Source organism: Chelon labrosus (genome assembly GCF_963514085.1).
Source record: "Chelon labrosus genome assembly, chromosome: 10".
Taxonomy (NCBI): Eukaryota; Metazoa; Chordata; class Actinopteri; order Mugiliformes; family Mugilidae; genus Chelon; species Chelon labrosus.
Genome location: NC_140360.1, coordinates 8,482,140 through 8,505,089, shown reverse-complemented (window position 1 = coordinate 8,505,089; position 22,950 = coordinate 8,482,140). Strand labels below are relative to the sequence as shown.

Below are 22,950 nucleotides of genomic sequence, written 5' to 3'. Positions count from 1 at the left end.
CTGTGCAAACCAATGAGTTTTTTTCTGCTAAATAACCGCTCTGTACAGGTGCCTACTTCGCGCTGTTCCCCAGAATGTCTTGAAGGACACAAGAAGAAACCAGATGGAATCCACAGATGCTGCTTCACTTGTCACATCTGTTCAAACGGAACTTATATCAACAGCACAGGTAAATAATTACACAGTATATGAGAGGAAGAAAAAGGGTAAAATGTCATTCTTGACTTCATGGTAGGTAATGTCATAATGTTATTGAGCAAAGACAATTTCACCCAAATTTCACATTGACTGGACACATCCCTGTTAAACAGCAGGTATTTGTGAAGAAAGAAAATGAAAGATAAATAGATAAAGTAAATCATATCGGAAGCTTTGCCAACTGAATGTAATAATTATATGTAATGATGCTTGTTATGATGTTGCTCGAGGGTCGCAATGTAAATTGAAGTCTCTGTGTGGCTGATTAGTAAGCACATGCACAAGCCAAACACACATGCACTACCACTGCAAGGCCAGTGGAGGTGCTGTGGGGTGTAAATCCACTGAAAACCAAATCAACATATTTCAGAAAAAAAAGTGTGAAACTTGGGATAACCCAGCTGCATAAATCTTCATTCCAGCACTCAGTCTGACTGGATAAGATTCTCTCAGTTAGGCACATCAGGAATTGGGAATATTTTCCCACTCTTCATTCCATAAACATTCCAAATCAGTCAAATTGCAAGGGCCTCTCCCGTGCACAGTCCTCTTCATTCATGACTGGACCTTTCCAAAGCCTTGATATATAGTATTTATTTTTTGCTGATGTGCTGTTTAGTTTGTGTACTGAACTTACCTCTTACATTTTTCACTATGTCTCACACTACATAGTGAAAAATGCAACTAGTTTTGGAAGGAATTCCAAAACTAGTTGCTAAAATCTGTGTTTTATCTGCAACTTTTATGTGCATAAAGCATTTTCATTTTGACCATTGCACACACCAGAGCAGTTAATTAGTCTAATGTTTAAAAAGGATTTAAAGCTCCCATAGGATACCATAGAGTAGCACAGATTAAACCCTGTCTGACTAACTTTGTTGACTGTCTGTAAAACAGCGGATCCCTACACATGCATCGACTGCAAGGAGACAGAATGGTCTAAAGATGGAAGTACGTCATGCAGCCAGCGGGTGGTGGATTACATACCATACACAGGAGCTGATGCTATAGTGATCATGGTCGCGACCTTGCTTTTGGTGGGCCTCACAGCAGCTGTATCTGTTCTCTTTGCCATCAACTACAACACGCCTGTTGTTAAATCTGCTGGAGGACCAATGTGCTTCCTGATATTAGGCTGCCTCATTCTGTGTAGTGTTAGTGTGTTCTTCTACTTTGGTACACCAACAGTTGCCTCTTGTATCCTGAGATATTTGCCATTTCTTTTGTTCTACGCTGTTTGTCTAGCATGTTTTGTTGTGCGCTCTTTTCAAATTGTTTGCATCTTCAAAATAGCTGCCGCAATCCCAAAGCTCCAGACTTGGTGGAGGAAATACTATGGACAATGGCTAATCATCACTGCAGCATTAGTCATCCAGGCACTCTTACTTCTTATTGGCTATTCCAGTACTCCAACCAAACCTTATAATGACACAGCTCTATACCCAGACAGAATTATTCTCAACTGTGACATCAGTCTCAAAGCCTTCTCAGGTGCTGTGGTGTTACTCACGTTTTTGTGCAGCCTTTGCTTTGTTTTCTCCTACATGGCAAAAGACCTTCCCAAAAATTACAATGAAGCCAAAGCAATCACCTTCTGCCTCCTCCTGCTGATCCTCACCTGGATTGTCTTTGCCACAGTGCACATCCTTTACCGTGGAAAGTACATCCAAACTATTAACGCTCTGGCAGTACTCTCCAGTCTCTACTCTTTCCTGTTTTGGTATTTTCTTCCAAAATGTTACATCATTATTTTCCAACCCCAAAAAAACACACAGCAATACTTCCAAGGTCTCATTCAGAATTATACCAAAACAATTTGCCAGTAGCTGCCTTCATTAGGTGGATCCAGTTCCTGTGTGATTTTTCTCTTTGGAAAAAATCTTCAACTTAAACTCAGATAATAAATGTAATATTTTTAAGTAACATTTATACATGTAGCTGATGTACTGATTATTGTAGAAAGTAACTTCATTTCATGGACTCAGTGACCTTTGTTTCTTCCTTTATAATCAGATTTGGGATGGTGGCAAAATAAACTTGAAGGGATTTACATTCATTTGTGAAGTTCAGTAAATTGATTTTAAAACTGTGTACATACAAGCTAGTTAATATTAACTTTTGGGGTAGATTATAGCTTCTACAATGCTGATCTCATCATTTTATGAACACTACAACCTCTCAAAAGTACGCTTCGAAAGTTGTTTTTATTTGTTGTGTTGACTTGTATTTTTGCACTTGCATAACTAAATTAATAAAAATTCATTTTGATTGAAAACAGTAAAATTCAACATAAATTATGCTTTAAACATACAGTCATAAATGTTACTAGATGATATGTTATTTAGCAGCCTCAGAACATTTAGTAATATGCATGTATAGTTAACCTGCACTAAGTTTTTAGAACCATAAAAATGATTAAATCATAAAATGAACTGTGTGTGTTTTGCTTTCTGTTCAGTATTTTAGGTTGATACATCGCTGTAAACTGTAAGTTGATGTGTTAACACTGGAACTAGTGGATGGATGTCCAGGATAGATATTTAGACAGACAGATAGACAGATAGATAGATAGATAGATAGATAGATTTTTGAACCCAATAGAACAGGTTCAATTTGCCATTCCACACTAACTGGTTAACTTTCACATCTCAAATGAGCATTCTTTTCGAACATATAGGCCATCAAGGAGTGTCATTGCTGTGGTGTGGGGGTGCCTGGTTTCGTCTAGGTGCATGGTACATGTCTAAGTAACATCCACATGAATGCCAGGTCCAAAAGTTTCCCAGCAGAACACTGAATTGTCACAAGATGGTAAATGTCATTTACTTCTCCTGGTAGTGGTCATAATGCTGTGGCTGATCGGTATACAGGGGCTATTTTTGTCAAGAGGAGACTTGTCGCCCTCTGCTGACCTGCTTTGTTGTGTTCTTTGTCTTCTCTGTGTTTGGAGATGCGGCTGCTGGGTATTACACTGGGGTTGAGTTGATGAGTCACTTGTGTTCAATCATTCAATCAAGCCCGAAGTTGTTTTTAAGGACCTGCTATTTTCCCACTCGTTGCCGGTTCTGTAGTTTACCTCTGTGGTACCTACTTGTGAGCCAGCCATTAATCTTTTGTCTATCTTGGGGTAGCAGATTCCTTCTTCTGTCTTTCCTCTTTGCTACCCTTGCTCCAACCAGTGTTTGCCAGCCAGTTTCAGCAGTTTGCTTCCCTTTCTATTGATGGTCCGTGCCACTTAATAAATTAAACTCAAGTTTTTTAAGGCTGAACTCCTACACATGGGTCCGTGACCTGAATTTCTTGAGTAGTAGTCAACATAACAACTAGTGATGCTGAAGAGACTGTAATTATGCTTTCACAAAAGCATCAACCACATTTATTTGACTTCTCTGAGCATGAACTTGAACTTCAGAAAAATGTTCCATTGGTGGAGTGAAATCTAAGACTGAGATGGTCTAAAACCGTAGAGAAAAGATGCCTACTTCTTGAAAGTCAAACTAACATACAAAAGGCATCAGATGCCACAGTACAACCCACACTACCTATTAGCAAGTAATCTCTTTTAAAGTTTGCCTGTGAGCACATGTTTTTTTAACAGAAATATTTCACAGCACCATCCAACATCTTGTAAAGTAGGTTATCTACATCCTGGCTGCCCTTTAGTAACCACTATATCACAGGAAGCTGAAGGCCCCTAAACCTCAGATACGGTGGTGACACAGCCATCTGTCACGGTCATCCACAGAGTGGTTGTACATTTTCGTATTTCAAATTACCTATGTGGCCAAGGATTATGTCATGCAGCGCTCATTTGTAAAATGGTGTAGCATTTTAGTCAGCAAATTGAGAGACTGAGGGATTTTACTAAAGCAAATGGATAAATTGGGTCTTCGATTTTGTTTTGGGAAAAGTGAAACCAGTGTGGAAGTGGCTTGAAAGCACAATAATTGGGTATTTAATTCATGGATTGTCTGTTTACATCCTACGAACTTCCGGGAGTTTTGCATGCGGATTTGTAAATTCTCATCCAGCCATTATCACACCTCAAATTTCCAGTTGCCTGGATATTATCACTGAGGCTTGGGCACTACCAGTGTCTCACAACTTACAAAAAGGCAGTGACAAGTTTAATTGTGTGTTTCATGGGATTTTTTTTCTTTTCGCCATGACTCACTGAGAGTTTCGGCTGGAAGGAGATCTGATAGGTGGACTTTTGATATTCATCATTGTAGTAGCAGCGTTCATCACTTTAGACCAGAAGAATTGAAAAATTGAAAAAATGTCAATAGCTAATTCACAGGAAACTACCACAGAGTTAACTGAAGAACTGGCGATGAGTGAAAGAGTAGAAAGTCTTTAAGTCGTGAGATGATGAGATGCAGGTGACACAGCAGCCCAGACCCAGCCTAATAAACAGCCGCTGCTCTATTCCGCACACTCAAGGCAGAAAGAACGCAGACAAAAACATTACAATGCAGACCCTTAAGCGCAGTTTATAGACAGCGTAACCTATGAACGTAGCCTACACTGGTGCGAGCCATTTATGCTTGTGCGATAGTCAGTCTGGCTCGCTCTGTAAAAATGCCACCCAAACATTAGTCGGCGCTGTGTCTTTTTTGCCAGTCTGGTTAATATTTGTTTCTACTTCCTGCTTCACTTTCAAAAATGGAAATGGAAATGTTTGCCGAAGACGAGTCATATTAATGTTTGTATCTCTGAACCTCCTCAGTTAACCTTTCCTCGATGTGTTCCATGTTTGTTGATCTAAAGCAATCAATTTGAAAATTGCAGAGATAGAAAAGCAACTGGAAATACTTAAGAGGAAATATGATACTACCAAGCGCACCAATCACAGTGCTTGTGGTCTGCATCACCTATGGCATTAGGGTCTGAGTCACAGGTATAAACCGGGCATTAGAGGGCGACAAGTTGGCTCTTGGCATCTTCTCCATTTAGCCAGGAGAACCTTGACACGTGTTGTCTACTGAGGTATTCTGTGCAAGAGACAAGGGACCTAATCACATGAAGTAAGTACCGTGAACAGCAAAACCCTACACTGAAATCCCAGTGCTACACAAACATCACACAATACTTTTTCTCTGCATGCTCTGAGTTTATGGTTTTTTCACAAGATCACACGACAGTACATCTTGCCAGGCTTTACGGTATGCCCTTGCGGCTACACCACAATGGTCCGACAATTCAGCATCCTATGAAGAACTATTAGAAGCTACACATGTGTTTTAGGCATTGACAGCAGTCTGCCTTACACAGAAGTCAACAATTAACCACCGACATGCCCACTAACTGACTGGTAACTCTCAAAGCTCCTCAGACTGTGGCTTGCTGATTGTGGCCAGTGATAGACAGCGACAAATGGTGTCAAGTGTTGTTTTGAATGTGCCTGCACGATACAAATGATTTCCAGGAAAGTCTTCCCAGAATGTTTTGTGTAACAAAACCAATAATGTGGCAGGTGTGGTTAGGTTGCTGTAGCCAGGTCCATGCAAAACATGGTGGTCACCATCTTTATTTTGGTTTTATCAGACCAAAGTATGTGCTGCTATGGTTACAATTTTCTTCAATACGGCAATGGGTTTCTGTCCAAACTAGTGCATTCGTACTTATTGTATGTATGCCCCAAAACCCTGCAACTAATCTTAAAATAAGAACGGCGGATTTCTTTTTGAGTGAAAGGATTATTACTTTGACTAAGAGTTTTACATGTGAAGTCATCAAGCAGTGTTGGAGTGTTGGACAGTTTCGATGCTTTTTGCATACTGATTTGTGAATTGTCCTCCAACCATTTACAAGACCATAATGTATTATCTAAAGTCATGCATCCTCAGACAGATTGAAATGAACACTGGATGGTTGCCTTTACTGGCAACAGGCAATTCTTATTGCAAGCATTTACTCTCTTAAGCGCTCACAACAGACTGGTTAATGGTAGCTACAACAATGAGGCATTTTCTTTCCTCACTGTTTCTTCTCGAAACTTTTTTACATGCCTTGTCTACATGTGGTGTCCCAGGCTCAGAATTTCATCTGGAAGGAGATTATCTGATGGGTGGACTTTTTGATATTCATTATGTCAATGAACCTTTTCATCTCAACAGACCCGAAGCCATCAACTGCTCCAGGTGAGTTTTTAATAATGGGTTGGTGACTAATTGAAACCTGTAATGTAAGAGCTTTACTCTTTTATGTAATTTTGAAGAATTCGTCCTCATCTCACATTTACCCCTATTCAGTTAACATTGTTTCACGTCTGCACAGAGATCTAAAGACTACGGTTTAATTAAATCTTTCTGCTTTTCCATCTCTATTCTCAGTCAACCCTTCAGTCTGTCAAGCTATCACAGATTTCAGGTGATGAGATTCGCTGTAGAGCAAATCAATAACTCTACCAACCTGCTACCAAATGTCTCTCTTGGTTATGAAATATTTGACCAGTGCTCCGATATACATAGTTTTCCAGGAATTTTGAATCTCATCTCAGTCAATGGCAATGCTATCAAAGTGATAGCAGTGGTGGGCCCTTACACTAGCACTGACGCTCTGACCGTGGCCCCACTATTCATGATGGATCTCATTCCTGTGGTAAGTTCACCACCCTCTGTTTTAACTTTTCCGTCTGGAAAGACAAAAATTACGAAACCAATTCCTAAGTATTGAATTATATTAATAAATAATCATTTAAACGTTTAGATCATCTTTGAGTGAAACTGTGACTGAACAAATTCTCTGTTAATGTTTCAACAGATCAGTTATGGAGCTGCTAGCTCTCTGCTTTCGGAGAAAAAGACCTTTCCCTCTTTTCTACGTACAGTGCTTCCCAATAAAAGGATCATAGATGTGATTTTTAACATCTTACAGCACTTCAACTGGCACTGGGTTTCTTTCCTTTACAGCGATAATGATTTTGGCATTGATGGACTGGAATTATTCCAAAATAGGATAAAGGATACAGAGATCTGCCTGGCTTACACCAAAGGCCTCAGATATGACACAAATTACTTCCTAACATTCCGCGAGATAGAGGCACAGAGGATAAATGTCATTATTGTTATTGGTCTAAAAGTGATGGCAGAAGCTCTCATTGAGTCGGCAATACAACTGAATATCAGCAACAAGGTGTGGATAGCAGGGGACACCTGGTCCTTAAACAAAAAGCTCTCCAAGATGGAAGGAATCAGAAACATTGGAACTGTGCTTGGGGTGTCTCAGACAGTGATGAAAATACCTGGCTTCAGTGATTTTATCTATTCTACCAAGAGCCAGCCACTTTGTGAAAGTGCAGAAGAGAATATGTTTTGTAATCAGGTTTGCAACTGCAGTAGCCTGAGTGCTGAGGACATCATTTCTATAGAGTCACTGTTTTCCTTTTCTGTGTATTCTGCTGTATATGCTACTGCGCATGCCTTGCACAATGTCTTGCAGTGCGGAGTTGTTAAATGCAATGGCAACATTACAGCACACCCACACTTAGTAAGTAAAATTATTTAAATTTTTTTTAGAGAAAAAGTGCCTAACAGGAGTTATAACTGTGATCACAGCAATATTTTAATCAGTGTAAAATAAAAAGTAATAATTGACTTTGTATCACCACATCAGGTACTAGCAGAGGTGAAGAAGTCAAACTTTACGCTTTTAAACCAAAGAATTCAGTTTGATGAGAATGGCGACCCCAAGTTTGGATCGTTTGCCATAGTTTTCTGGAACCAGAGTGGTGATGCAGAAGATATCGGCTTTTATAAATTTCACCCCGCAGTCGATTTCAACATCAACAGCAGCAAAATTAAATGGTTCACAAATGGAGACGTAAGTAGCTTTTTGTAATCATGTTATGCTGTATATCAAACACTCTCTATGGTTCAAAATATTTAGCTTCTTCGCGCTTCATCATATTTGAAAATACACTCAGTATATACTAATATATAGAATTTAGCTGTCCAAAGCTGTGGTCTCTCAGTTGTTTCTTTCTAATCTCTTACTTTGTTGCTGAATAATTGTCTTGTACAGGTGCCTACTTCTCTGTGTTCCCCAGAATGTCCTTTAGGATATAAGAAAAAACAAGATGGAATCCACAAATGTTGCTTCAAATGTGAAATCTGTCCGAACGGAACGTACGTCAACAGCACAGGTGAGTACTTGCGTAGGGGTAGGGAATGAATGAAAACAGTGCTGTCATTACAGCTGCAAGCTGGAACTAAAAAATGAATTAGCTCGACAGCAAATCTTTTAAAGTGCATTTTATGACAATCTATTTCTGCGTTGTGTAAAACAGAGGATCCCTACACATGCATCAACTGCAAAAAGACAGAATGGTCTGAAGATGGCAGCACATCATGCAATCTGCGGGTGGTGGAGTACGTACCATTCACAGACAGTGGGGCCATAGTGATCATGGTCATGGCCTCTGTCTTGGTGGGCCTCACAGTAGCCATGTCTGTTCTCTTTGCCGTCAACTACAACACACCTATTGTCAGATCTGCTGGGGGACCAATGTGCTTCCTGATTTTTGTCTGCCTCAATCTGTGTAGTCTTAGTGTGTTCTTTTACTTTGGTACACCAACAGTTGCTTTTTGTGTCTTAAGGTTCCTTCCATTTCTTTTGTTCTACACTGTTTGTCTAGCATGTTTTGTTGTGCGCTCTTTCCAAATTGTTTGCATTTTCAAAATAGCTGCCAAGATCCCCAAGCTCCACATTTGGTGGATGAAATATCACGGACAATGGCTGATCATCACTGTAGCATTTGTCATTCAAAGCCTTCTACTTGTAATTGGCTATTCTTGTGGACCTCCCACACCCTACAATGAAACTCTCTGGTACCCAGACAAAATTGTTCTTAGTTGTGACTTCAATCTTAAAGCAACCTTGAGTTCTATGGTTTTACTTTTATTGCTGTGCTCACTATGCTTTGTTTTCTCCTACATGGGGAAAGATCTCCCAAAAAATTACAATGAGGCCAAAGCAATAACTTTCTGCCTCCTCCTGCTGATCCTCACCTGGATTGTCTTTGCCACTGTGTACATGCTTTATCGCGGAAAGTACATCCAAATTCTCAATGCTATGGCAGTACTCTCCAGCCTCTACTCTTTCCTGTTGTGGTATTTCCTACCAAAATGTTACATCATTATTTTTCAACCCCACAAAAATACACAGCAGTACTTCCAAGGGCTCATTCAGAGTTATACCAAAACAATTAGCCAGTAGCTGCTTTTACTAATTACATAGACAGCAGAACTGATGTGTTTCAGGTTTGGGACATTGTCATACAAATCTATTTTTAGGATGTTTAGAAATTAGTCTGCATTTTGGGACTAATACCTCTTATGCTTTTTTTTTTTTTTCATGCTATACCTTTCAGATGTTTAGATGATGAATGAGACAATAACTATGTGTTAAACATTAAGCTACAGCTTGTATGTTCACTGTTGGTGATTAAAACATAAATCTATATCTATATATGTACACTATGGTTTAAATGTACACTTGGAAATCTTATACACTGTTTGCATGCTCATAAGATTAAATTGTTAAGAACTTAGTCGATGGGAAAAAAGCACATTCAATATTTTTTTTTTTGTTGTAACGCTCATCTCACCACATGAGGGCAACACTTTCCTGTGGTACTGTCTAGAATATACACCGATCAGCCACAACATTAAAACCACTGACAGAAGAAGTAACTAACATTGACTATCTTGTGACAATTCAATGTTCTGCTGGGAAACTTTTGGACATGGCATTCATGTGGATGTTACTTAGACATGTACCACACACCTGGAGTAGAGCAGGCACCCCCACCACTCCTTGATGGCAGCAGCCATCCCCAGCAGGATGCAGCCTGACAAAGGCACACACACAAAAATGCTTTAGGAACAACTCAAAGAAACATGAAGAACAGCACAAGGTGTTGACCTGGCCTCCAAATTCACTATATCCCAAACTGATCAAGTATCTGTGGGATGTAAATTAATTCTAAGTCAGCTGTTTTCTGTGTTTCTATATAGAGTTGAAATACGTTCAGAACATTTAAATCCTAGAATTAAGAGTGTAAACAGTTCACATCCATAAATTAATATGCTTTTATTTAAAATGTATTCTTTTCGGTGTTAAATGAGCCTTTTACTCAGGATATATGCCTTCATTTTGTAAATAACTTTTAATCCAAGTCCATAGCAATGGCAGTGTATCACTGCACACAACATAAAACGATCTGCAGAATGTGACAAAGATCGACTTGATTTCCTCTTAATGCAGAATTCTTAAATTTAATAGATGATTTATTATTTTTATTGACTTCATTGTGTGGTCATGTCTGATGAGGTAACTTTTTTTGGCAAATTAACTAGTATTGAAAGCTCTGTGAATTGCTTTGTTTCATGTTTGAGAGATAGTTATTAGGTAAAAAACTACCAACTGGGTTCGTAGCTTCCAAGTAAAACGTACCTAAAAAACGGATGGTGGGTCTGGTTAGGTAGTACTATAGCAAAGTTCATGCAAAACAAGGTGGTCACCATCTGACTGATTATTGTTTCATCTGATCAAAGTATGTGCTGCCAATCTTGCAGTTCTGTGCAGTAATGGCAATGGCTTTCTATCTAAAGGCAGTGACACACCAAGCACCAAGTCGGTTGGCCATTGACCTATGTCGGAGAGGTTTAGACCCTAGGTTTGGTGGTGTGTCCTGCACAGTCGGCTCTTGTTGGTTCAGCATGAGCAATCAGCAGTGGAACAAGTCCGTCTGAGAGATCGTTCTGACTGGCAGTCCAGCTTTGCAAACCAGAACAAGAGAAAGCAAACTACAACAAGAAGTTCAAAGCGCACACACAGGAGGCTGTTTAGTTTGCACATCTTTATCGGCTCTCTCCATTCAAATACAAAAGACTACTGCCAAACACTGCTATCAAGGGTTATTTCCTTTTACACAGGTGCAAAACATGTAATATCTGCCAGTTGGCCATTGCCTTCAGTGTGTTCAAGACTTAATAGATTTAATAGTCCACACAAAAGTGATATGAGGCAATGTTACGGCCAACCTTCATTGCTGGCATTTTCTTTGATGGTGGCTTGGTGTGTCAATACTTTAAACTTATATGTTTGTATTGACCAAAAACCCTGCAACTGATCTTAAAATAAGAACAGCAGATTCAAATTTGACTGAAGCACTCCATTTACCTGTGAAGTCATCAAACATTGAGTGTTTGACAGCTTAGTTGATTTTTGCATACTGATTTGTGAATGGTCCTCCAACCATTTACAGGGACACCATTTATTATCTGAAGTCATGCATCCCCGAATGTATGGAAATGAACACTGGTGGGTCACATCACTTAAATAAAAACACAGGTTGTTGTCATCAGAGCTCACAATAGACTGGTTAATGGTAACTACAACAATGAGGCATTTTCCTGCTTCACTGTTTCTTCTGGAAACTTTTTTACATCTCTTGGCTACATGTAGCGTCCCAGGCTCAGAATTTCATCTGGAAGGAGATTATCTGATGGGAGGACTTTTCGATATTCATTATGTTAGCGAACCTTTTCATCTCAACAGACCAGAAGCCATCGACTGCTCCAGGTTAGTTTATATACATATAGACACACACACATGCATATATAAACCACACACACAAACATAACCACCAAGCACACAAGTCGTTCTACAACAGAACGGTTAAAGGAGAATAAATTTGATGTTTTGGAATGACCAAGTCAAAGACCTGATCTTCATCCAATAGAAATGTTGTGGAAAGACGATAAGCTAGCACATCATGTGAGGAAACCCACCAACAGAGCCAGTACTGAACTGAGAAATGGGCTAAAAGTTCTCCAAGCTGCTGTAGACAACTGATCAGAAGTTACCAAAAATGTTTAATTGCTGTTATTGCTGTCCTAGGAGGTTACACCACATACCGAAAACAAGGGTTCACTTTATCAACTCACAGATACGTACATATGATTAATTTTCTTGAATAAATAAATGCACAAGTATAATAAGTCTCTTTTATGTTTTTGATTAGGTTCTTTTTGTCTATTTTGACTTTTGACTTGTCTGAAAGTTCATGGAACTGCTCCATTATCAAAAGTTGCAATTTTGCAAAATGCATATTAATCCTCATGCAAAATTTACATCTCCATAGAGACCTTGAGATTTAATTAATAATTATATTGATAGTATGAATTTATTTTAATCCTTCTGATGTTCTCCATTCACAGTCAACCCTTCAGTCTGTCAAGCTATCAGAGATTTCAGTTGATGAGATTCGCTGTAGAGCAAATCAATAACTCTACCAACCTGCTGCCAAATGTCTCTCTTGGCTATGACATATTTGACCAGTGCTCAGATATACATAGTTTTCCAGGAGTTTTGAATCTCATCTCAGTCAACGGCTTGATCCAACCTTGGGGGGATCCAAACAAAAATCGGACTAAAATCAACCAAGTGAACAAACTGATAGCAGTGGTGGGCCCTTTCTCCAGCACTGACACCCTGACCATAGCCCCACTATTCATGATGGATCTCATTCCTGTGGTAAGTTCACCATTTTACCTTTTTCCCTGATAGACAAGAAAATATGTTTTAAATATTAACTAGTGTTTTATTTTTACAAAAAGTGAAAAAATTATAAATGAAGTTTATTGTGACTGAAATTAGTGGCAATGTCTCTGTTTCTATTTCAACAGGTCGGTTATGGAGCTGCGAGCTCTGTCCTTTCAAAGAAAGCAAGCTTTCCCTCTTTCCTACGGACAGTGCTTCCCAATCAAGGGATCATATATGTGATTTATAAGATCATAAAGCATTTCAACTGGCGCTGGGTTGCTTTCCTTTACAGCGATAACGATTATGGCATTGATGGACTGGAATTATTCCAAAGAAGGATTGAGGATACAGAGATCTGCCTGGCATACACCAAAGGCCTCAGATATAACACAAATTACTTCCTAATGTTCCAAGACATAAAGGCACAGAGGATAAATGTCATTATTGTTTTTGCTCCAAAAGTGATTGCAGAAACTCTCATTGAGTTGGCAATACAACTGAATATCAGCAACAAGGTGTGGATAGCAGGGGACACCTGGTCCTTAAACAAAAAGCTCTCCAAGATGGAAGGAATCAGAAACATTGGAACTGTGCTTGGAGTGTCTCAGACAGTGATAAAAATACCTGGCTTCAGTGATTTTATCTATTCTACCAAGAGCCAGACACTTTGTGAAAGTGCAGAAGAGAATATGTTTTGTAATCAGGTTTGCAACTGCAGTAGCCTGAGTGCTGAGGATGTCATTTCTATAGAGTCATCGTTCTCCTTCCCCGTGTATTCTGCTGTATATGCTACTGCGCATGCCTTGCACAATGTCTTGCAGTGCGGAGTTGTTAAATGCAATGGCGACATTACAGCACACCCACACTTAGTAAGTATACAAATACACAAATCATTTCATTTAACTGTGAATTTTCTGGCAGATTCAACTTGTCCAAATACTTGTTCAGTAGGTGTTTTCTAATCACATACTGCAGATAACATATAGAACACAGCACAGCATATTATATAAAACTTCGCATCTTCTGCATCTTTCATCTTATACAAGTGAAGCTTATATATGTTGCTGAATACAGATCCAGTATTCCAGTCAGCAAAAGTCTAGTGAAAGAGAAATAACTGGCTTAAAAGGATCAATTTCTCTCTTTTCGCTTGTCATCTTGACTTTGTATCTCCACATCAGGTTCTAGCAGAGGTGAAGAAGTCGAACTTTACACTTTTAAACCAAAGAATTCAGTTTGATGAGAATGGCGACCCCAAGTTTGGATCCTTTTCCATAGTTTTCTGGAACCAGAGTGGTGATGCAGAAGAGGTTGGCTTTTATAAATTTCACCCATCAGCCTATTTCAACATCAGCAGCAGCAAAATCAAATGGTTCACAGAGGGAGAGGTAAGTAGCTTTTTCTAAGAATGTTATGCGGTGTGCTAAAAGATATGGCATTGCGACACTGATTCTATAATGTTAAATAAATATGTTAGCATTTTATAAAACCTGTCCAACTTTTTGAGGCCTGTTTCCGTCTTTCCAGTACTTCGTTGCTGAATAATTGTCTTGCAGGTGCCTATTTCACGATGTTCCCCAGAATGTCCCACAGGATACAAGAAAAAACAAGATGGAATCCAAAGATGTTGCTTCAAATGTGAAATCTGTCAAAAAGGAACATATGTCAACAGCACAGGTGAGTACGTATGTGTGAGAGGGAGGGAATGAATGAAAACAGTACTGCCATTATAGTCGCCAGCTGGAACTAAAAAATCTTTTAAAGTTCATTTTATGACAATCTATCTCTGTGTTGTGTGAAACAGAGGATCCCTACACATGCATCAACTGCAAGGAGACAGAATGGTCTGAAGATGGCAGCACATCATGCAATCTGCAGGTGGTGGAGTACATACCATTCACAGACAGTGGGGCCATAGTGATCATGGTCATGACCTGGGCCTTTGTGGGACTCACAGTAGCTGTATCTGTTCTTTTTGCCATTAACTACAACACACCTATTGTCAGATCTGCTGGAGGGCCAATGTGTTTCCTGATTTTAGGCTGCCTCAGTCTGTGTAGTCTCAGTGTGTTCTTTTACTTTGGTACACCAACAGATGCTTTTTGTGTCTTAAGGTTCCTTCCATTTCTTTTGTTCTACACTGTTTGTCTAGCATGTTTTGTTGTGCGCTCTTTTCAAATTGTTTGCATTTTTAAAATAGCTGCCAAGATCCCCAAGCTCCATAGTTGGTGGATGAAATATCACGGACAATGGCTAATCATCACTGCAGCATTTGTCATTCAGGGCCTTCTACTTGTAATTGGCTATTCTTGTGAACCTCCCACACCCTACAATGAAACTCTGTGGTACCCAGACAAAATCATTCTTAGTTGTGACTTCAATCTGAAGGCAACCTTGGGTTCTGTGGTTTTACTTTTATTGCTGTGCTCACTATGCTTTGTTTTCTCCTACATGGGGAAAGATCTCCCAAAAAATTACAATGAGGCCAAAGCAATAACCTTTTGCCTCCTCCTGCTGATTTTCACCTGGATTGTCTTTGCCACTGTGTACATGCTTTATCGTGGAAAGTACATCCAAATTCTCAATGCTATGGCAGTACTCTCCAGCCTCTACTCTTTCCTGTTGTGGTATTTCCTACCAAAATGTTACATTATTGTCTTTCAACCACACAAAAACACACAGCAGTACTTCCAAGGTCTCATTCAGAGTTATACCAAAACAATTAGCCAGTAGCTGCCTCCACTAATAATGTCTCTACAGACAGACTCTGTAGAGACACTGATGTGTTTCAGGTGTTCTGCAAACTTTTTGAGTCCTTTGTAATTTAAATCTGTGTTTGGGATATTTGGTAATGAGTTTGCATTTTGATATGATATGCAATGATATATGCAATGACAATGTTTGTCTGCCAAATATTAAGCTACAGTGTGTATTTTTTTTTTTCCTGTTGTTGATTAAACATATAACCGTATAATCAAATGTAAACCATAAATGGACACTTTCACTGATATATTTTTATATAAGATTACATTGTAATCTTATATATATATAAAAAAACAAAAAATCTCTGCTGCTGAGCGGGCCATACAAGCCAGCAGCATTTACTTACATTTATTTAGATTGTAGGTTAAGCGTCATATTGCATGACTGTAGGTTTGTTAGGGTTTCTCAGTTGGACAGGGCCTCTAAATGTGTTTTGCCTGGGATTTTGGCACAAGGGATTGTAACATCTAATCTTGTGTATTAATGAATGTATAAGATTACATTGCAAATCTCATAGTAATTTCAGAAAGATCTCATTAAATAAAGAATAAAATGAAATGTGTGTGTGTGTGTTTTGTGTTGTCACAATGATCTCAACATACACAGTTGATTTGAATGAAAGACTTTGAATGTATATGGCTTAAAGTCCTCCTAAACTCAAAATTATGTTCTGGCCAAAGCTCTTCTTAGAAGGATCAATTTGCAGAATCTTTGATACCACTACACTCGATCGCGAATAGTTTGGAAGCTAACAAATAACTTATATTCACTAAATGTGACATGGAAAACTGAAGCCTGCATTGTACATAAACTGACAGAGATCATGTATTCTCCTCTTTCCTATGCACACTGTGTTACAAGACGCCAGTTTGATGTGTCCGCACCTTAAGCTTGTACATCTGTACTGGTCAAAAACACTAATTGATCTTAAAAATAAGAACGGCAGATACATTTTTGACTGAAGGACTCGATATACTTGTGAAGTCAGCAAAGAGAGTGTTGTGCAGCTCAGTTGCTTTTTGCATACTGATTTGTGAATTGTCCTTCAACCATTTACAAGAATATCATTTACTGTCTGAAGTCATGCATGCCCAAATGGATGGAAATGAACATTGGTGGATTGCATCACTCAGTAAAAGCAGGGTTTGTTGTCACTAGAGCTCACATCAGACTGGTAAATACAAAAAATCATTGTTAGGTGGGCTATCCTTAAAAATGCAGATGTAATCTCAGTGTACTGGTAAAATGTTACCTGATGAATAAATCAAATTTAGGCTCTGTTTCTGTACAATACAAACATTTCACAGCGATAAATTAATGTTTTTGTTTAGTTTTGTTTTTCTGCATTTTGTGCATTCTTTATTATATCAGCCTTTTACATAAGATGTTTAAATAAATAAATAACCTGCACAGTCTTAGTCCATAGCAGTGACATTGTTTCACTACACACTGTTTGTGCAATGATCTACAGTATGTGACAAATAACCTTCAAAAAACGGCACCATTTGAGTTTTTATAACAGATATGAACTGGATTAATTTAGGAATCTCCCGCGACGAATAGGTTAATAGGGTTTATGCACGGTGAAGCCTTGCATCTCACGGACCGTGGACCCCGGCTGCTTTTGTGCTTTTTGCATACTGATTTGTGAATGGAAATGATGAGGCTCGATAGTCATAAGTGTCTCACAACTTATGTAAGGCAAAGCCCATAAGAGTTGATGTCAGATTGGTAAATGCTAATCACAAAAAAATGAAACATTTTCTTGTTTTTCTGTGTCTGCTGAGAACCTTTCTACATGCTTTAACTCAATGCACCATCCCAGCCTCAGAATTTCATCTGAAAGGAGATTATTTGATAGGAGGATTTTTCAGTATCCATTATGTCAGTGAGCCTTTTTATCATGACAGACCCGAAGCCATTGACTGCTCCAGGTGAGTGCTTCATTATCAAATATGTTGCATGTGATGTTGAATTTTGATTGTTGTGAAACATCTGTATCTGGGGATGAATGGTATTTCTAGCTGAGTTTTCACAAATAGTAACACTTAAAGGATTAAATCGTTGTTGCAAATAGATGTTTCTGAAGTCACGTTGTTAATTATTACAATATATTACAAGAACTAAACTCACTTCCTTGCTGTCTTTTCTCCATCCTCAGTAAACCATTCCTTCTCCCAAACTATCGGATGTTTCAGTTGATGAGATTCTCTGTAGAGCAAATCAACAACTCCACCGACCTGCTGCCAAATGTGTCTCTCGGCTATGAAATATTTGACCACTGCTCAGATACAGATAACTTACCTGGAATTTTCAAAATCTTCTCAGTCAATGGCTTGATTCAGCCTTGGAGTGAATCACATAAACTACAAGAAAAAACATCCAGTAATTCCACAATGATAGCAGTGGTTGGTCCTATAACAAGCACTCAGTCTCTGACAGTGGCCCCACTGTTCACAGTGGATCTCATTCCAATGGTAAATTTACCAATGCTGTGTTAATCCTTTTTATTTAACCAAACATACCAATCTCTTACTGTATGCGCTATTAGCAATGTGACTGCCTTATTTAAACAGTTTTTTGTTTTTTAATGTTACATTTGACACTGAAATTAATGAATATCTCTGTTGCTCTTTTAACAGGTCAATTATGGAGCAACTAGTTCTGTCTTATCAAATAAATTTAAATATCCCAGTTTCCTACGTACAGTCCCTCAGAACAAAGACACCATAGATGTAATTTTTTACATTGTGCAAAACTTCAACTGGCGCTGGGTTGCTTTCCTTTACAGTGATAATGATTTTGGCAGTGATGGCCTGGAGTTGTTCAGGAATAGGATTAAGAATACAGAGATCTGCCTGGCGTACACCAAAGGCCTCAATAACAAAACAAATTACTCTTTATTGCTCAAACAGATAGAGGCACAGAGGATAAATGCTGTTATTGTTTTTGCTCTAAACATAAATGCCGAGGCTCTCATTGAGTCAGCGATAAGGCTGAATGTCACCAACAAGGTGTGGATAGCAGATGACGGATGGTCTTTAAACAAAAAGCTCCCCAAGATGAAAGGAATCAGAAATATTGGAACTATACTTGGGGTGTCTCAGCCAGTGAATACAATACCTGGCTTCAATGATTTTATCCATTCGATCAAAAGCCAGCCTCGTTGTGGAGAAGTAGCACAGCAGATGTTTTGCAATCAGGACTGCAACTGCAGCAGCCTGAGAGCTGAGCAAATCAATGCTGCGGACCCATCTTTCTCTTTTTCGGTTTATTCTGCCGTTTACGCCATCGCTCATGCCTTACATAAAACCTTACAATGTGGAACAGGCAGATGTAATAATAATATTACAGTGCACCCATACATGGTAAGTATGCATTGTGATAATTTTTTTAAATCAGGGTTTGCATTAGACATTTCAGTTAAGTTTATGGAGTGAATACCGTGATAACATTTTGCCTTGGTTGCAAGGGATGCTTCAAGTCTACAGTCTGATAAACCACAACCTTAAACCTCTTAGGGGGGGCATCACAAATAGTAATGCTGAAAATGGTCATTTCAATTTTGTGTACCCACATCAGGTTCTAGAAGAACTCATGAAGTCAAACTTTACGCTTTTAAACCAGAGTATTCAGTTTGATGAGAATGGCGACCCCAAGTTTGGATCCTTTTCTATAGTTTTCTGGAATCATAGTGGTGACGCAGAAGAAATTGGCTTTTATGAATTTCACCCAGCAGTCAATGCCTTCATCAACAGCAGCAAAATTAAATGGTTCACAAATGGAGATGTAAGTATTTTTTTTCCACCTAATATTACTCTACTTTATGTCTGTGTGATAAATACGTGACTTGTTATGTTTTGGTGCATGCATGTGTGTTTAGTAAGAGTGGCAGACACAAAATCAAGTTTCCGTTCAGTCGGTGTAATTTCTCAGGCGAGTGGCACAATCTTAAATGCAACCAGTTCCCTCTTTTATTCCATCCTCCAAAATATTATTTTTCAGTCACAGATATATGATGTGTTGCTGAATAATTGTTTTCGTGCAGGCGCCGGCTTCACTGTGTTCCCCAGAATGTTCTGCAGGATATGCTAAAAAGCAAACTGGAAGCCACAAATGCTGCTTCATTTGTGAAGTCTGTCCGAACGGAACCTACGTCAACACCACAGGTAAATTATTACTCATGAAAAGAAGCTGAAGGGAAGAGACTTATTAAGCTTTTATGGTTTCCACCATAACCGAAATACATACTAAGGAAATATGTAGCTTACTGAATAAAAATACAATGAAATCAGTCTGTTGTTAAATATTTTCTTATCTTCAACTGCACATTATACACGTTTATCTACATCATGCAATACTACTGCCATCTTGGTTCAATTGCGTCTAAGGTAGTTAATCTTATGAGGAATTAAAGCAAGTTTTAAATGAACAAAATTGAGCTTCAGAGAACATACAATATAAAAGCTTTATCAATCAAAGATAACCATCTGATGATGTGTCCTTCTCTCAACAGTGGATCCCTACACATGCATCAACTGCAAGGAGACAGAGTGGGCCACAGAAGGAAGTACATCATGCAATCTTCGGGTGGTGGAGTACATACAGTTCACAGACATTGAGGCCATAGTGATCATGGTGGGGGCCTGGGCCTTGGTGGGCCTCACAGCAGCTGTATCCTTTCTTTTTGCCATCAACTACAAGACACCTGTTGTCAGATCTGCTGGGGGACCAATGTGCTTCCTGATTTTAGGCTGCCTCAGTCTGTGTAGTCTTAGTGTGTTCTTTTACTTTGGTACACCAACAGATGCTTTTTGTGTCTTAAGGTACTTTCCCTTTCTTTTGTTCTACACTGTTTGCCTAGCATGTTTTGTTGTGCGCTCTTTTCAAATTGTTTGCATTTTCAAAATAGCTGCCAAGATCCCCAAGCTCCACATTTGGTGGATGAAATATCACGGACAATGGCTGATCATCTCTGCTGCATTTGTCATTCAGGGCTTTCTACTTCTTATTAGCTATTCTTGTGGACCCCCCAAGCCCTACAATGAAACTCTGTGGTACCCAGACAAAATCATTCTTGGTTGTGACTTCAATCTTAAATCAGCATCTTGTTCTGTCATTTTACTTTTATTGCTGTGCTCACTATGCTTTGTTTTCTCCTACATGGGAAAAGATCTTCCAAAAAATTACAATGAGGCTAAAACAATAACCTTCTGCCTCCTCCTGCTGATTTTCACCTGGATTGTCTTTGCCACAGAGTACATCCTTTACCGTGGAAAGTACATCCAGATTCTTAATGCTCTGGCAGTACTATCCAGTCTCTACTCCTTCCTCTTGTGGTATTTCCTACCAAAATGTTACATTATCGCCTTTCAACCCCACAAAAACACACAGCAGTACTTCCAAGGTCTCATTCAGAGTTATACCAAAACAATTAGCCAGTAGCTGCCTTCACTAGTTATATTTCTCTATTGACTGAGCCCAGAGTCTAAACGGAAGATCTCACTTGACACACCAGCAAGTGCTCATCAACTTAGCAACTCACCAGCAGTGCAGCTAGCCGTGCTTAGCTGTATTGTAACTTCCGTCACTTGTAGTGTGAACGTAACTTAAGGAATAAGTGTAGACTAAGGAGTAAGGTGAGTGTTGAGTTTATAAAAGCACTCAGGGTTTCTATTACAAAGTACTGACAAATGAAGCCAACATGCCAGTACCAAAACCACAGTTCCTGAAACTGCCACTTGAGGCTAAATACGTGAATACGAAATAAACAGTTTAAAGCCTGCACCAAAATAAAGTTTAGGTCTCTACAGCTAATTCATTGACCACCACACTGACAATCAAAGCCGCTCTTCAGAAAGCTTATGGAAAATGTCATGGAGGGTTAATACATCTTTATAAACTATTGATCCACAGTGTCACCCAACCATGTAAACACTGACATGACAAAATGTTCATTAAAAACATGTCTTTTTTTGTACTATGGAAAATATATCGGCTTATGAATGGAGAATTTGTGCATGTAATGCTTTAAGTACATAGTTAAAATACAAATGACTGTAAACTATACTTTGAAAGGGCATGTTAATATCTTGTGTTATATTTCGTTTGTAATCTTGCTGAATCAAAAATAATAAAGCATATAGTTAAGAGTTCTGTGGCAAATGTTTAAATATATATAACTGTAAGCAATCAATAAAAACATGAAACATGATGTTTAGACTTATAAAACTGATCTAACATGAGCACCCAAAATTGTGTACTTGCATGACTTAAGTTTACTTAATATCAGTGTTTAGCATTATCAACAGAGTCTGATACTGCAATGCAAAAGAGTACACATCGAAATGTAGGTTGAAACACACAGCTTTGTTACAGATTCATTCATTCATTTTCTGTAACCACTTGTCCTCCGGAGGGCAGCCTATCCCAGCTGTCATTGGGCAAGGGGTGGGGTACAACCTGGACAGGTTGGCTCAGATGAAACTCCTTCTTGGAGTGCATTGGTCCTGAAAAAGTGTTCTACAACACAACTACATAATTTCCTGGGTGAAATGAACAGGTGGGCAAAAATGGGGCTACATGGAGGGATTTAATCTAGGAATAACCTAGTCCTGAATCTGAGTAGTCCTTTATAATTCGACTTATGTTCCAGTGATGGATTGTACTAGAGCCAGTTAAGGCCAGATACTGGCTGCATCAATTTTGGAAGGACACACAGGGAAGAGATTATTTATCTGAACTGGCTTGAAAATGCTTCTAAATATCGAGTGGGTAGCTGCTTGTCAATCGGCAATGCCTTGTAGGACCTACAGCTATCACAGCCTTCAGGTGGATAAGTGGGAGAAAATCAACCGATGAAAACAGACTATGAGCTAGGAAGTTAAAGAAAATGAAATGAAATCATATCATAGGATAATGAAATATCACAGTAACTGAGGTTATAGTGTGAACATATCATAGCCATGACTGCCTAAACACAGTTGTAAGCTGCATTAGTCAACTTATTGTACATTACTCTTTTATAGTAACTCAGTCTTTCATACTTATCCTTTAATATGTATGTACATTTTATTAATGTGCATATTATTTTATATTTTTATCAATGACTATAAGGTTTTTATTGAGTTCACTGTCTCACTCGGTGCGTGCCTATCCCTTCCTACCAAGCCAAACAAGGAGTACCGCCCTTCCACCAGGTGGTTACCTGAATTCAAATACAGGTGACAGTCTATGACGTTTATCACTTTCATTTGCTGATTGCAAATTCTATTCTTTCAAATAGCCTTTGTGGTCCAATGTTAAATTGTGCAGGGATCATTTGTGAAAGGAGATGGCCTTTCACCACAAACCAATCATTCTGGGTTAACTTCATTTGCATTTGTTTGCTTGTCACTTTATCACGTTCGATCTCATAAAAAACACGTTTATACGTAC

General features: G+C 38.8%; 4 protein-coding genes across 4 annotated transcripts; all 4 read left to right on the top strand.

Moving 5' to 3' along the window:
• Positions 1-12: 12 nt before the first annotated feature.
• Positions 13-2,328, top strand: LOC311493785 (taste receptor type 1 member 1-like; the record flags this gene model as incomplete). The annotated part of the gene is made up of 2 exons (XM_084552569.1): positions 13-169; positions 1,096-2,328. The coding sequence occupies 2 exons, from the start codon at positions 13-15 to the stop codon at positions 2,022-2,024; spliced, it is 1,086 nt and encodes a 361-aa protein (XP_084408695.1). The 3' UTR covers positions 2,025-2,328.
• Positions 2,329-6,456: 4,128 nt separating this feature from the next.
• LOC311493784 (taste receptor type 1 member 1-like) lies at positions 6,457-9,419 on the top strand (the record flags this gene model as incomplete). The annotated part of the gene is made up of 5 exons (XM_084552568.1): positions 6,457-6,801; positions 6,964-7,689; positions 7,816-8,022; positions 8,224-8,344; positions 8,489-9,419. Coding segments are annotated over 5 exons (2,328 nt in total), but the record flags the coding sequence as incomplete, so codon positions are not given.
• A 1,521-nt stretch (positions 9,420-10,940) lies between these two features.
• Positions 10,941-15,483, top strand: LOC311494352 (taste receptor type 1 member 1-like; the record flags this gene model as incomplete). Its single annotated transcript, XM_084553351.1, has 6 exons — positions 10,941-11,787; positions 12,426-12,741; positions 12,894-13,619; positions 13,932-14,138; positions 14,307-14,427; positions 14,555-15,483. The coding sequence occupies exons 1-6, from the start codon at positions 11,591-11,593 to the stop codon at positions 15,481-15,483; spliced, it is 2,496 nt and encodes an 831-aa protein (XP_084409477.1). The 5' UTR covers positions 10,941-11,590.
• A 1,933-nt stretch (positions 15,484-17,416) lies between these two features.
• Positions 17,417-21,122, top strand: LOC311493783 (taste receptor type 1 member 1-like; the record flags this gene model as incomplete). Its single annotated transcript, XM_084552567.1, has 6 exons — positions 17,417-17,447; positions 17,635-17,990; positions 18,156-18,881; positions 19,096-19,302; positions 19,562-19,682; positions 20,030-21,122. 6 exons carry the CDS (start codon positions 17,417-17,419, stop codon positions 20,956-20,958), a joined length of 2,370 nt encoding a protein of 789 aa, XP_084408693.1. The 3' UTR covers positions 20,959-21,122.
• Positions 21,123-22,950: the final 1,828 nt, after the last annotated feature.